The 16,310-nt window shown below is 36.2% G+C and overlaps 1 protein-coding gene across 1 annotated transcript in view; it reads left to right on the top strand.

The window, feature by feature from the left end:
* Nucleotides 1-16,310, top strand: part of SLC16A10 (solute carrier family 16 member 10) — a 64,819-nt gene that overhangs the window by 33,498 nt on the left and 15,011 nt on the right. Inside the window, exons 2-3 of the mRNA XM_039726625.1 lie at nucleotides 6,001-6,145; nucleotides 9,207-9,645. Coding sequence (XP_039582559.1) covers nucleotides 6,001-6,145; nucleotides 9,207-9,645 — 584 coding nt within the window. The remainder of the gene's footprint in view (nucleotides 1-6,000; nucleotides 6,146-9,206; nucleotides 9,646-16,310) is intronic.

Raw genomic sequence — 16,310 nt, 5'->3', positions numbered from 1 at the left:
TTTTAGGGGGAAAAAAACTGTTTTAATCTTATGACTAGTGGGTTTTTTTGGTTTTGGTGTTTGTTTTTTTCTTTACCTGAAGGAATTCATATTGCCAACAAAAAAAAATAAATTATAAAGAACTGCTGATGTTTAACATGATCTTCAGAATCCAGTTTTTCAAGAAGCAGGGGTTTAGAACAGTACTGTTCCACAAATTATATGGAATAACTTGAGTTGGAGGAGACTCTCTGGTTATCTGGTCTGACACCCTTCACTCAAAGCCAGCCAAGTTAAAATACATTGAACCTCTGAGTTAGATCAGTTAGATCTGTGTTGTTCAGTGTTGTCCAGTCAAGTTTTAAATACAGTCAAGAAAGGAATTTCCACTATGTTTTTGGGTCACACTTGCTAAAATTTGACTACCTTTATGGTGAAATTTTCATGACATCTAGTTGGAATATCATTTGTTGCAGTTTCAGTTGGGTTTTTGTCCCATTGCTGTACATGAATGAAAAGATGACAACTTTATATCTGTAATAATCACCTGTTAGGTACCTGGAGACACTGATTAGATTCATTTTGAGCTGCATGCTGAACAAATTCAAACTCTAGTGTGTCCTCAAACAGGGGTGTGTTGGTGGCTGACCACTGGACTTGCTGTGTTCTTCTGTTATTGCTGAGTGATTAATATGACAGATTAAATTCAGTTTATGCATGTGTCTCATGAGGAGAAATGTAATCCAAATAAGTGGTAAAAAAAGACATCTGCACCTTCAGATATCATTAGCATTTGTAGGAAAATAATGTCATGGATAGTTTTATAAACATATTTACTCTGAAGCAGCTGCAATACATAAAGAACAAAAAGAGTGGGAAAAAAAGGAAGTATAATTAGACGTAGAGACTGGGAAATAAATTGTTAGCACAGAAACTTAATATTAAATGCTGCATGCAGTTCTGGCTACCTGGTCTCAGAAACAGTGGGATGTACTCAATATAAGGGGGCAAAGTACATCTTCTGTACAAAGACAGACTGAATCAAAAAGTTGCTTCATTTTGAAGAAGAAATTAATATGAACAGATCTGATTAGGGCATATAAAATCATGGGTTTCAAGAAGAACCTCAGCAGAGATGATTAATTCTTGTTTCTTATAGTGGAGGAATTAAATATGAGTAAGTTCAAAGCCAAGGGGAGTTATTTCTAATGTAGTGCTGGTGCCTGAGCATGTTCTGTAACTGATTACAAGAAAAGCAGAGAAGCCAAAGTAATATTGATGGAACTAAATGTTCTTGTTGAATGGTTAGATGCAACATTCTGGTTAGGTGGTTTTGAAGCTGCTTATTGCTGGATGTTGGGAGGATGTAGCCAGGGAAAAAGCATGCTAGTACTTTGTGGTGGTCAGAAACAGGATTCTGGGCTAAATCAGTCTTTGATCTCCATGGTATTGCAATTATCTTGTTGTTTTAAAAATTAAATGCCATCTAAATGTGATTTACCAAGCAAGGAATTATTAATAGTAGCTGGAGACTAGCAAATTATTTCCAGAAATAACTTTCAACCACTACTTTTGTTTCCTCCAGAACAGGATCTCTCAAATTCCCAAACTATTCTCATAACAAATCTTTTAATGGCAGTCAATCTTAGGCTTTGCTGAAGAGAATATCTGTGTAAATGGCCATAATAGAAGTATGGGTTTTTTACCCATTCCATATTTAAATTATGGAGTTTTTTGCTGTAAGAAGTTGTGGATACTGAAAATACACCAGTGTTCCAGGGAAGCTTGGCAGTTCATGAAGGAGAAATTGCCAGAATATTGAAAAATACAGTGGAAAAAGAAGTAATGTCCAAATTTATGTATAAAGAAAAACAAATAATAAATGGCTTACAAAGCCTCTCAGCTGTTAGTGGTTTGAGGCTGGGAGAGTACATACAGGCTTCCTTATGCTTCCATAAATTGTAACTAATAACTTAGTGAAAGCTAAATATTATTCAAGCTTATTGAGCTTTTGGAAGTTACTAAGTGCCTTTATTTTTCTTGCCTCACATTGCTTGTCTTCTAGACAGCAGCATTTTGTTCCCTTTCTCAACCAGAACAATCTCAAGGGAAAATATTAAAAAACCACCATCTTGAAGCTGTTAAAAAATGAAGGGTGTTACTGCTGTGTTGAGCCAACCCCTTGAAAGGCACTTGAGGACAGAACTATTAAGTTCCTTATAGCAATGCTTAGAAAATTTGATTTTAAACAGGAATGTTTTGGACAAATAGCCTTATTTAAATTTGTGCATGATAAAGCATTCCAATAGAGCATGATAATGTTTTCTTTTTAGTTGTGCTGTAAATCCTAGTGCTTGACTCTAAAAATGAACTAAAATATTTTAATAGCTTAGTTTATAATTTGGCAGATAAATATGTATTGTGTAATATATCTGTGACAGTGGGAATAATTCTTAGAGTGCTCAGATATTAGATACTATATTTATAGTAAAGACACTATTTAAAATAATAGTTATTTCATTTTTAAAGCGTTGTGGTAGAACAGCAGCATATTTTTGGAGTACATGGTATAGTTGTATTGCTGTAGACTTTTGTACTGAGGAAATAATTAATTTCTTCTATAGCAATCAAAATGTTTTGTGTATGAATATGAATGCAGTTATATGTAGCAATTAGGTGCTGTATTAGTATCTGAATTAGCAGCTCTGGAGTATGGCCAGCTTGTGCCAGGAAGGCAGCCAGTAGCCTGGAGGAGAAATACTTTAATTAATATATAATAACTGCTCTAGAGAGCTCTCAGTATTCTGGCAAGCTGCACTTGTAATTTTTGGTATTACTTAGGACAGTTGTAATATCTGTTTGAAAAAATGTGGAAGACAATTCAGTGTACATTTTTCATACTGCATGAAAAAGTGTAAGGGTGGGTGCTTGAAAACTTATTTAAACAAGGTGAGATAAAAAATTACTTGGATCTATTGAATATATTTTAAAGACACAAATTTCTTTATAGAATGAAGATATCAGAGCAAGAATTATTTGCATTGGGGCATTTAAAGATTTACTCATGTACTTTGTTTATTTTTGGTGCAAGGTTTCTTCAAAAGAAGAAGGCAATACATTTTCTCCATCTGTGTATGGATGTGAAGTTTAACTTCAAGAATATTCTTTTCAATAAATAATAAAGCTGTTCATACAAGACAATGCCAACCACATCTCTAAATTACATTTCTGTAGGCTAATGAGAGCAACTTACTAACCTGAAGTAGTAATTTAAAGGGCTTCAGTTTTCATTAGGTAGGTAAGTGGTACAGCGTGGTCTCCCACTTCTGCAGTGGGACTTATTCCCACATGACATTCCATTCTGAAATGCTTCAGATAAGGCATCATCATTTATCTTACCTGTCTGTTGTGTTGAAAACCAGTGGAAACTTTCTCTTTTAGGCTCTGCCCTGTCATTATTGTAATAATATGACTAGAGAATCAACTGATAAAAAAGGCATAGTTTTTTCATGAGTAGCTGGAAGCACAAAGAGGCAAAATCAACATGTTGTTAGTTTAATTTGAGCTGAATGTCTTCACTTCACCCTTTAATATTCCAATTATTTTATTAGCTGTATAAGCCATTAAAAAACACCGTAAACCTTGACTTCACTAAGGAGAATGGAAATAAAATCTCAGCCTGTAGCTCTAAAATAATCTAGTCTGTTACTTTATGCAAGCTACTGAAGCTCTGTTTCAGATGCCACCTTTCTTTGCCTGTTTTGTCTCCATAAATAGGGTCCATGTGAGATTGGATTCTCAAAACCAGTCATCTCTGGTGGGTTTGTCTTGTGTCTGTTGCCTTTTTATCTTTTTGTATCTGGGCAGGAAGGGTGACAGGAGGTTCAGCCATTCCTTGCTACCTTCATACCCCATGAAACTTGTGGTGGATGCTTCTCAAGGCTCAGCTGCCTCTTGGCCTTGCAGGAGGGGGACTCTGATTCTTCGTGCTGCCTTGCAAATTCTGCAGTGTTGCTGAGGACAGTTCATGGTGGTGTAGCCACCATTTATTTGGGAAGATGACAGGCTGAAATGGACACTCTGTCCCCTGGTGTTTACAGATTCCTTTGGATAGTAAAACTGCAGGCTCACTCTGGGAAAGATAAGTAGAAGGATGAGAAGTCTTGTAGAAGTTGGAGTTCTTAGAAGCTTTGTAACTGGCTGGTCTCCAGGCTGTGTGAGAGCATCTCCTCCCTTAGACTCCTGGTCACAACCTGTGGTTTGTGTAATGTCTTGTCCCGTCAGTAGCCAAGGGGGCTGTAACAGGGGACAGATCTCAGAGGAGTTATGCTCTTGAGCATCCCTCTACTGCAGGGAAGGACTAGACCTTTCATAAACTTGGTCTTTGCAGTTCAGGCAGTGTCATGGGGTCTTTGTTCCTCCCAGTCTCTTGTGCTGTCCCTTCATACAGCTTGAGTTTTTGCTGCAGAGGTGCAAGGCTGCAGGGCTGTTGTATATGGGGTAGTCCTACACAGGAAATGGCCATGGAAATACCTCACTCTTTAGATTGTGCCTTGAAACTCTTACTATTTTATGACATGATCAAAAAATCCCAGTAGCACACATCCCTCCCTCCCTTCCCCAGACACTTAGGCCATGGTTCGTTGAAAGCATTGTTTGCCCTAAAATAAAGGTTTTGTTTCTTGTACTCATTTCTGGTTATCTCTAGCTATCTATTCTCTTGTCTTTCATTTACATGGTAAATTCCTGGAAGAAACAAGTTTTTGCTTGTTGGTTTTTGTTTCTGTCTTTGGTGCCTTGCACAATGAGGTCTTAGTCAATGTGTCAGGCTCATTGGCACTTCAACATACCTCCTAAGCCTTGGTAGTGGTAGATCTACTTGCAAATATACTTAATTTAGTCCTGTGGTTATATGCTTTTCCAGGTAATTTTATTTGCCTTCATCACTGAATCACAATTGTTGTGTTTAGGAAAGGTATTCTAAACAAAATACCAGTTACAAACATTTAAAACTCTTTCAGATTGAAAGAGTTGTCCTGTCTTCTGTACAATTTGAAATGAAGCTAAAATATTTTTTCCAGTTAATTTTGAATTAGCAGCTTTTTCCACTTCCTGTTTAGACCATTTTTTTTCCTCCCATATAGGTGGAGCCATTTCCAATATATATGTTACTGTATATATCAAACATATTAGTTGTAACTATTAGCTGTGCTAAAAAACTCCAGTTGTGGCTGAAACTGTAGTGGATTCACCTGAATCAAATCTTAATGATCTAATAAACCAAATACAGTTTTCACAATGTCTGTAAAACTCAGGAAGTATCAAAAGTAGTGAAACTTTCCCATTATGTATGAAAGCGGTTTTACTAATTCAAGTTTGTTTAGTCTAAAGTAAAATCGCATTCCTAATGTTTATATTACAGTCTAAAAGCTATTGATTACTCATTATGGATGTTCAGTATGATCTACATGTAGTAATGAAGTTAAAAAATTATTACTATTTTTTCAGCAAATGTACCTGTTTAAAGTCATTAAGGTCTAGCATTAAGTCAAGTGAAAGGAACTAACTGATGTCAGAATGGATATGGATCCTCAAAGATATGTTTAATGACCTAGGCATCAGTTTGAATATTAGGTTAGTTACTAGAGAAATATTTTTGTGCTTATAAAAAAAAAGTAGGAGTAACAGCTACAAAAAAGTTAATTGCATTCTTTGAGCTGATAAAATCTAAATTAGTTGATTATGTAAATTGTTAGGTTTTTTACCATGTTAGGTACATACATTTTAAAATGTAATTAAATGTTTTTAAAATAGTTACCCAATTGCTACCCAATTTTAGTTCAGCAATGTAAAATCCTAGGTGAAAACAAATATTAACTGGAAGCTGAAATTGCTTGGTCTTCTAAACAATTTTAGTTCAGCAATGTAAAATCCTAGGTGAAAACAAATATTAACTGAAAGCTGAAATTGCTTGGTCTTCTAAAATATTGTCTTTTTCTTTTTTTTTTCTTTCCTTTGCAGCATGGGTGAGCTCTCTTTCCATGGGAATGGTCTTCTTCTGCTCCCCAATAGTCAGCATTTTCACAGACCTGTTTGGTTGCCGAAAAGTAGCTGTTATTGGAGCTGCAGTAGGGCTTGTTGGACTCCTTTCAAGCTCTTTTGTAAGGTAAAAAAACTTAAATTCTTAACTGACAAAGTATTTTTTGAATTTTTTAGTGTTCTAATGTTGATCTAATCAACAGAAGGACTAAACAGTGCTACTTTACATTATCTTTAGGAAATTTGTTTTATTGGCGTTTGGTTTTGTCTTTCAAACTATGACTTGTGAACTTTCAACTTAAAAAGTATTTTTAAAAACATAATGTTTATAAACAAAAACAAGAGTCCCTATTTAACAGGAACTACTATGTATAAATATATCAACAGCAAGACTTAAGATCAACAGCATTGTCCAGGACAAACTTACATTTTTGCTTGATGTATATTGTGTTTTAACAGGTACATAAACGTTGTTGTTGTCTTGCCATCATGCCCTGTCCCCTTAATTTTCTTTTGAAAGCTTTAATAGTGATAAAAACACAGTAGAGCCTCCAGGAAGCTGTTAAAATTCCAGTGAAATTTGATGTTTTCTTCTCCTCTTACTGGTCCAATTGCCAAACATGGAGATAGAGAAAACCTTGGTATATTGATTGTATTTAAAGCTTATTTGTTTTGGTTTTTTTTCTTCTAGTTTAAAATTAACTTGTATGTTTCTTCATTTTTCACTTGCGTGAGTAAATCTTAAGAAATTCAAGAGCAACTGATTTGTTGCATGCACCCTATAGAAGATGAGGAAACAGGGAATTTACTTAGTGTAGTCACTGTCAGAAATTGGTTAGTGAAGATAGGGTGTAAAAAGTAGCAGGAAAATAATCCAGTTACCGCTAGTTCTCAGACTATTATTTTTTCCCCACCCTTAGCAGAATAAGTATAGGAACAATCAAACTACATTTAGAAGAGCTTTCCACTTAGGTGCAAATGTATTTATACAGGCAAAAAGCTCATGAAATTGTCTTTTCTGTGCTTGTACTCTGAATCAGATGGATGTGAGCTGCTGTATGGTTAATCCTGATGGAAATATTTGGCTTAATTAATTTTATTAAACAAAAAAAACCCCACTTATTGATATGTTTTAAGAAGTTTCTTACTAAATGTAAAGTAAAAACTAAAATATGTGTTGGAAAAGTCTTTCTTCCTCCTTGCTTCCTAGTAATATGTTGAGTGATGAATACAAAACCACCCTTGTCATTAGATAAAGATCATTCTTGTGTTTGTCTGATACCCAATGGCACAAGGGCACAGAAGAGACATGCTAGAGCAAGTTGTTTTGTAAAGGCTTTAAAAATATTTCAGCTTAACTAAACACTGAAGAGCACTTTGAGAGGTGAATTCTTGTAAGAGTACGTGCCAGGTTGCTGTGCATACTTGGTGTTTCATTACGTTACTCACACGAAAATGATTTATGCCTGTGATGTTATCATCAAAGGACTGTAGTTCAAATACAGAAGTCAGCATTCTGGAAGTAAAATATTGTAAAGCAGACAATGTTACTATGATCTACTGCTTTTGCATTGCACTAATTTCTTAATATAAATTTTATGTCTTAGGAGATTGAGATATAAGTGTTTATCATGCAGGATGATATTTTAATATGCATGTTGTGCTGCAGACTCTTTGAGTGAATTGTGGTGTTGCACAATGAATTTACATGTGGAAGCAGAAGTTCACTGTCTTCACTGTATGATGTTACTCCTCTCACTTTGTAACTTCTGGTTTCATTTTTCCTGGTTATTTTCCGTTAATAAAGGTAATAAGTCTTTTCCCCTTTTGTTATTTCTGCTGGCTTATGTTGTGTATCAACAGTTTCAGAAATGGATAGTTTAATATAGAAAGTGACAATATTACGTTACACAAATAATTATTTTTCACTATAATACACAAACCCAGAGTTCCTGGAGTCAGACCTTGGTTAGTCAAATACTGTTTCCTAAGTTGTTCTTGCACAGGGAGCTTGTGCAATCCTATTTTTTACAGAGTGGTGCTGGCAGGTTGCATCCTGTGATAAAAAGCACTGCGTAAAGCGTTCATGCTCCTTAAAAAAAGTTAAAGAGTTAAAAAGATCAACTGTTTTCCAGATGTGCTTTAAATGCAGGTCTTAACTGATAAAACAAGAGGTGAGGATTCATTGTAAACATAACATTAAAAAAAAAATAAACTCTGGTGTGCCGCCTTAGAAAACTCATAAAATTTCTTGCACCCTGCCTCCATCTAAATGTAAAAAAATGTTTTCTTTCATTAACTAATCCTACGCACTAATTTAATTAATTATACTGATGCTGTTACTTCATACTTTTAAAATTTCTTGCACAAGTACTTTTTATTGATGTCACATGTTTGTGATCAATTACAATGGCTGTGCTTTATTTCAGTTGTAGAGTAAATGGTAATAATAGTGAACTTTATGATGAAGATCCACCTTACTATGAGATGAAATATTTTATTCCTTATTAACAATTTTTATAGTTCTTTCTTAACATATTCAATATATGTGTCAATACTGAATTTAAAATATTTATTCAAAAAGAGACCATTTGTCTAAAAAATTAATGCCTAAAGAGTCTATAATTTTTAATACATTATATTACAAAATTTTGTCAGTGTTTAAATATTTTATTTTTCAGTATTGATGATGTTTGCCACATTTGTTACTTTATTTTCATAACAAAGTGTTTATTTCTGGGTTCATGAGGAGAGTTCAGTATTATAGTTGAACTGCTAGCATAGTGAAGAAATGTGTAAATCAAAACAGTAGAGTTTTCTTTGGGGAAAAAAAAATCCAAAAACCCAGCAATGGTTGAACTTACATTTGTTTAATTTGCCCTGACAATGATTTTTAAAACCTTTTTTAGCCACACTATTTGATGTAATTATAATTGAGTTTAATTTTTCTTTTTTTACGTGTTTGGTAAATTCTGTAAAATTTTTCAGTGGAAGGAGATAGAATAGTTGATGAATTAAGCTGATACAGTGCTATTCAACTATAAGTATATACAAACTCTTATTTACACTAGTGAGTTATGTTGATTGATTGATTGATTGATTGATTGTGAAGCTGTTGTCACTTCCAGGTGAATGAGCATCCACTGCCTTACCGAACACTAATGATTTGCTCTTTTCTTTTGGTACAGCACCATTGAGCCTCTGTATTTCACCTACGGGATCGTGTTTGCCTGTGGCTGCTCGTTTGCCTACCAGCCGTCCCTGGTCATTCTGGGGCACTACTTCAAGAAGCGCCTTGGGCTGGTCAATGGCATTGTCACTGCAGGCAGCAGCTTGTTCACAGTGTCCCTGCCCTTCCTCCTGAGGGTCCTCATCGACTCTGTCGACCTGTTCAACACCTTGAGGGTCCTCTGCGTCCTTATGTTTGTTCTGTTCCTGGCTGGATTTACATACAGACCTCTTGTTCCCAACACCAAAGACAAGGAGGGAGGAAAGAAGGGAAAATTCAAATTGCCTCCTGCGAAAAAGATTTGCAATTTCTCAGTTTTCAAAGTTCTCAGTTACCGAATCTGGGCTTTAGGGATTCCAGCTGCACTTTTTGGATACTTTGTGCCTTATGTTCACTTGGTAAGTGCACATTTCTTCCTAGGTGTGATGTGTTTGAAACTATACCTACTTGCCTTTGTGTTATTAATTAAGTCAGCAATTGGTGATAGGAAGCCAGATTTAAACTGCATGTTGTGTTGGGGAGAAACACAAAATTAATTTGGATGTTGTCTTATTAAAAGAGTGCCTTAATCAGAAGTACTAGTTAAGCCAGTTAAAATCTTTGTTCTTTGGTCTCAATGCAAGGTTTGAAATACTTTAACCATGAAAAGAGATATTTGAGAAGCGTTCTATACTATTCCAAAGAGAATTCTTTGTTTTGGTACTCAGCTGCATACACTGCCATTGACACTTGTGTGTTTTAGATGCAGTGTGAAAGGAGTAAATAATGGGAAGCATGTTAGAAGTGTAATTTTTGTTCCTTTGTATTGAGGTATATTCAAGTGTCAGTTTTTAGGATCTATTGTATTCACCATTTTTCAGGTTTGCTAAAAGAAAAATCCATGGATTTTTCTGTCTCTCAAACTTCAGCCTTGTAGTTTACTAGTATAGCATTGATGTAACTGCTCCTCTTACCCTGTCCTGCCCAGCTGCCAGGTGAGCTGTGTTTTATTGCTGTCTACAGCAGCTGACAGAGCTTTGGCTTCTTGTGATGGGGAAGATGTCAATTAGCCATGTCCTGTACATGTACTGGAGTTACTTCCCTAGCAGTTTGTTTGTTTGTTTTTTTTTCCTGTAGTACACTCCTAAACTAAGAAATTCAGGTGCAACTGGGAGATGCCTGCATTTGTTTCAGGCTGGCTGGCACACGTTGCCCTGCTTAAATGGTGAATTGTTCTTGGACAGCTTGCTGGTGGTGCTCTCTTACCTGAAGTAGTGAAAACCAAAAGGCTTAAAAGGGAAGGGTGGGGAGAAGCCCCCACAGTCTCCAGTGAGATGCTGTTTTGAGACTTTTACACATCCTCATATTAAGAGTATTTGATAGAGCATGGGCTAGTAGAACTCAGTATGAAAACAGAAGGGTCATTTTAATAGTCATTATTCACCCATGATAGAACAGTGAGATTAATGATAATAAATATCTTCACTTCTGTTGAAAAATCTTCAATGTCTTAAAAGCTATTTTTTATTCAATATAACAAGTGGTTGTCTCTGCTTTCTGGTAATGGATTAGATTACTGACTCTGCATCAGGTATTTATTTTTCAAATTACCTTATGGTGGGGGCCAGTGTGTATTTAAGCAGCTGTAAACTGACTTTTATTAATGGTTACTTCTTGTAGTTTAGTTTTTAATCATGTAGATCTTCTTGTATAACACTTAGAGTTAGCCTTTTTCAAAGGACTGTACAATCCAGCTGACATTTTATGCTATTTCCCCATAAGCTTTGTAGAGATGCTTTAAAATAAAACCAACTTCAGAGGAGTAGGAGTCAAGTGTTCTAGAGTAAGCTATTGGATAGGTCATAAATGATTGCCAACCCTTGCAGAGAATGAAGAATAAGGCTATGCAAGTAAGAAAAAAGAACTTGTAAAATATATTTATTGAATAAAAAGCTTGTGACTTTTTTTGGGAAGATGCTTGTATTACTGCTTCCTGTTTATAAATCAGACTAAAGCAGCTAGGTGGCTTGTAGAGAACAAAGCCCCTTATATTATATTACACTATATAATATTATAATAATATAATTTTCTTTTTTATAGGTTGCTTTCCCCCCATCAGATTGGCACATGAAATAAATCAGATTGGCACATGAAATAAAACTCTAGTATGGGAAAACAATTTGAATGAGGCTGTTTCTAATATAGTGTTTGATAACACTATAAAACTTATTCCAGTGTACTGTTAGAATCTAATATTTTAAAGATTACCTCAACATTATATGAAGATGCTCTTTTTGCTCAGAGTTTCAGAGAAACCATGATGCTTAAGTGTTTATAACTTAAAATCTTCAGTGGTAGACAAAGGGGGTATGCATGCTTTGTATGTCCCCTTTGAGAGGGGAAGCTTCAGCTCACAGTAAAACTTAGACTGAGTACTTCTTTTCAAAACCCCTCCCTCAAACCCAAAAGTTTTCATTTTAATTTACATTTACATGTATCTAAATACTCGATTTTACTTAAAGTCCCTGTGGATCTGAAAAAAACCAGTGTTTATGAAGGCACAGCATGGATTGTGCCCTTCAACACAGACACTTCAGCTCAAGTAGATAGCTCTGGATGTTTTTTATCCTAGCTTTGTCTGCTTTTGATAAAAAGCCACACTTTGTGTACTTCCCGAAGTACATAGAAGTATGTACTTACAAGTAAGTCAAAGGCTGTAAGAAAAAATAAGGTTTTTCACTGGGTCATCTACCAAACCAGAGGCTACTTTCCTCAGCTTTTGAAAATTAAAGTTACTATTGTTTCATTGTTTATTGTATTTTTAAAACTGTAGGAACTGGAAAAAGGATGTGATCTTTAGACAAGTGACATTCAAATTCTTGAATTTTTCCCAGTGTTAGGGGTAGCTGACAGCAGGCAGACTGCTAGACAGGGATGCTGGTTACAAGTGCCCTAAGAGAAGAATACAGTGAATGTCATGGCCTCTGACCTGGTACTCACCAAGTCCCATTTTTCCCACCTGGAAAGGCAGCTTCTGCCAGAACGGCTGTGTTTGAGCATGTGATGAAGCACAGGTGGCACAGACCCTGCAGGCTGGAGTCCTTGTGTGTCACTGCTTGGCCCGTGGTGGCTTTGCTGGAGTCACTGTTTGGAGTCACTGTCTGCCAGCCTGGCACTGCTCGGGAGCTCCTGAGGTCCCAGCCAGGGCCATTGTGTGCTTCTGTGCCATCCCCAGTCTCTGCTCAACCCTCTTGCATTTCCTGAAGCCTGTTGGAAAGGAGAAAGCATGCTGTGATCCCTGTAGTGAAAAAGGAGTAAAAATTTTTTGGGCTTTGAAGTAACAGAATTAGCCAAGTCTTTGCTATTTAACTCTCTGCACCATACTACAGACTGTGTGGAATAAAAGCTGTTAAAACTGAAGAAACAACCTGGTCATTAAGTAGGCTCTAATTTAAAATTAAATGTACTAACAAATTGATTATATGGCATGCTAGATAGGAGCTGGTAACTCTTGCCAGCTCCTTGACATGAATCCTGACTAGTAGGTATTAGGCATCAGATTCCTTTTGGCTCTTGCAGGGGAGAACCAAAAGGGAGAGCTTTTCTTATCCCTGTTTAATTGGTGTCAAATTCCATTAATAGGTGTTCCATTACATGTAACTTGGGAATTGGGTTGAGATGAAGACTATAAATAAATTTTGACTTAAGTTTATGATATACTTTCAACATTAATTGAGCTTGTTGAAGAACAAACTGATAAGTCATAAGATTACTAAATCAAATGGTTGTTATTCCTCTCAGTTTTAAAATCAGTCCAAACTGTTGACTGAGATTTTCTTTTTTTGGTGCCTCTCCAAAATAGAGAGGACAGACAAGTAAAATCCTTGCTTAGTCTGTTTGGGTTTAAATTGTGAATTCATAACAGCAATCTGTAGAATCAGTGGAAAAATGCTCTTTCCAAGTGTTTTTACTAAGGACTGTCTCACAAGGAAATGAAGTATATTTGAAAGAAAGTATACATAGTCTCTGTACCGCTTGTCCTGTGCTTGTTTTGATAATAAATAGAGAACTTCTGTTTTTCAGAAGTCTGATGTTAAGGGCTTGGTGTTGTTCTCTTACCCTTAAAAAGATATTTACTCAATCAGGATCATCCATCCTTAATTCTTAGGAGCTCGTTAGGTAATTTCTGTTAAAATTTGATACAAGGTCACATGCTTGGTAGCTTACAAGATGTGGTTGCCTTTTGTGCTTTATTTAGCAGGGTGAAAAGCAATACTGCTTAAAATGGATGTTGTCACTGCCTGGTCTTGTCTAAGCAGTGACTGAGGTCATTACCAGGTTTCAGTGTGAGTTTAGGAAAACATTAATTATGACACACTTATAAAAAGGGGCCCAGTATTGTGTAATTTTGATGTAGCAATATTCAGCCACTATGAGGAATACTGCTAGGACTGATAATATCATCTTAATGCTTTCAGTGCAGCATTTCAGTCCTGTAGTAATTTGTCTTGGGGTGTTTACAGGTATGGTTTAATTTAGCAGTTACTTTTATTAAATGTTTCCTGCTACTGGTAGGTCCTGCTTTATTTATAGTATTTGACACCTTGCAGGATGAAAAACTGAATTTAACAACCAAGTAGTTGAAAAAAAATAAAAAGGTGCACATATTTATTATGTGTTCTACTTTTAAAAGAAGCAACTGGATAGTAGATAATGCAATGAAAATGTGTCTTGATAAAGTTTCCCTTTCTAAGTTTTTGTTATGAAGAAAATACTCCTAAAGAATGACTAGATATGTTTGAAAATTGGGCTTGTGGTTTAAATGTGGCTGCAGGCTTGTACACAAAGCTACCAATTAATTGATAAGCAGTGTGAAAGTTCCCATGACAGTGACTGTCCTTTTAAAACTTCAGAGTAGCTCAGGAAAAATATTTCAGTATTTCTCACTTTGCTTTGCTGCCTGTTCCTTAATTTACTGTGTAGATCTGGCTTTTCCTTTTGATGCTTATCCATGCTCTCATATTCCACAATGGGTACATACTTGCATATGTAGAGATTTTTGGTTAGCAGTGGCTATGGGGACTGTATGTGTTCTCTGTCTGTTTGCTTCATGTTTAAGAGATGAAAAAATGGTGTGTGGCTGACCATTTTTTCCAACAACTTTCTTAGGAGAATCTGTCTTGGTAGGCAAATAAGTACTGGATTTAATGTCCTCCATAGATAGATGCTGATAGATTGCCTCATTGCTTCTCTGAAATCTGCATGTGCCAGGAATAGGCTCATCTAGACCTCCAGAGAACAGGGAAGTGAGATTGCAGACCTAATGCTTAGGGAAAAAAAGGTAGATACTTCTGCTGAGAAACAAAACACCACCTTGGACTTTGCTCTAAGATTCTTGGAAAAGAAAATGCAACTCAGAAATGAAAAGTAAAGATGCTTCCAAGCAATTTTATCACGGAGAGTCATGAAGCTGGTTAAAGTTGCTGTGGAGTGCATGTTAGTCAAAAGGACTTTTTCATGCATATAAACAAACTCATTTTCTTGGCTGCATCACAAAATCAGGCAACTTGGATAAATATTAGTCTGTCCTCTGGGTGGCTGTGTCTGTCTCCAGGTCTTGTGTTTGTCACTTTGAAGTTGCTTAGTCTAGTGCTATGCCCACAGTGTCTGTCCTTGGATAAAAAGACACTGCTCTCTGCTGGTCTATGTTTCCTATCTTTTGCTGGAACATTCATTTTGTTCCTGCTCTTTAGATAAGAAAAGTAGTCACTTTCACTTTAGAAACATAATTAACAGAAGGACTTGGCCGATATGGATTAGAGCTGATGCAGACTTTTTTTGCCAGATTTGATTCCTCCCCCCACCTTCTTATCTGTAGTGTAAGTTCTGTGTCTTTTGTGTGATTTAACTGTTCTACAATTACTTTATCACCTTGGAGCACATTTTTAAATCATGCCTTGACGATTACTTGGCCTTCAGCTCTGTTCTTTATGAGCCACCTATTTTGGCTAAATGGCTGCCCGTTTCTCATTCTCTATCAGTGATGGGCCTTGTTTTTGTTAATAAGAGATCAGATTCTGCTGTGCACGTTCAGTGTGTTTGAACCTTTGCTCCCTAAAATATGTGCCAATAAAAACTGTTGTCTTGTGCAATCAGCTTGGAGAAATGAAGAGCCAAGTTCTTGGCTTGTAGTTACAGCTTTCATTTCAGGAACTTGTCTGAAAATCTTGCTTTGTATTTTGAAAGCTGTTTTTACTTCCATATAGTCTGGAAGTTTCTGAAACTTATTCAGGACAACACATTCTATCTATTTTGCCTATTAAGAAAAATTGACATTTTCCACTTGTAAACTGCTCCTTCCCCAGGCTTTGGGTCGTTAGGAAGAATTATACTGGAAAAATATAAAGGGAGTATAGAAACCACCTAAGATTATTCAGGCAGATCTGAGCTGCTGTATTGGGATAAGCCATGGTAGTCAGGATGAATCTCACTGCAGTGTTTGATGTCCTGCCCAGCAAGGCCCTAATCATCATCCATAACATTTCTTACAGGTATTTCTGTAGCTCTTCAAGCCTCCCCTGAGCGGAGAACACACTGATGTTGTGTTCCCTAAATATTGTTAGATATGACATCTCTAAATTACATCTCCTCATTTGAGAAATGAGTGTTTTAGTTTTTGTCTTTGTCCTCAGACAGTGGCAGTGGCTCTGTGTTCTCTGCAGTGGGAGACTTGCCCAAGGAGCCATAGTAGAAAGGATTTACCTTGCAGTATGTGAAGCTGTTGAAGTTTTGCATTGTGTGTAAAGTCCTGATCCTACACCTCTCTCCTCCCTTTAATTCTTACGCCCCTGGATTCCACAGTGAAGAGAAATGGAAGCCCAGAAATAAATGTTTTCCTCTATGTCTGAGGACAGAGCATGGTGAAGAGTCTGTTCAATACTCTAAGGACTCTAGTAACTAAAAATTTCTAAACTTTCATGTACAAAGTCTGCATATCCATGGCAAAGTGCATACACATAACACATCTTGTAAGGCAATAACACATCAGTTCTTGTAAGGTAAGTACTGTCTGTTTTTTGAGCCA

Source organism: Passer montanus, unplaced genomic scaffold (assembly GCF_014805655.1).
Source record: "Passer montanus isolate IOZ18808 unplaced genomic scaffold, ASM1480565v1 scaffold11, whole genome shotgun sequence".
NCBI lineage: Eukaryota > Metazoa > Chordata > Aves > Passeriformes > Passeridae > Passer > Passer montanus.
The sequence above is the reverse complement of the archived record's forward strand: the minus strand, read 5'-3'. Positions and strand labels throughout refer to the sequence as shown.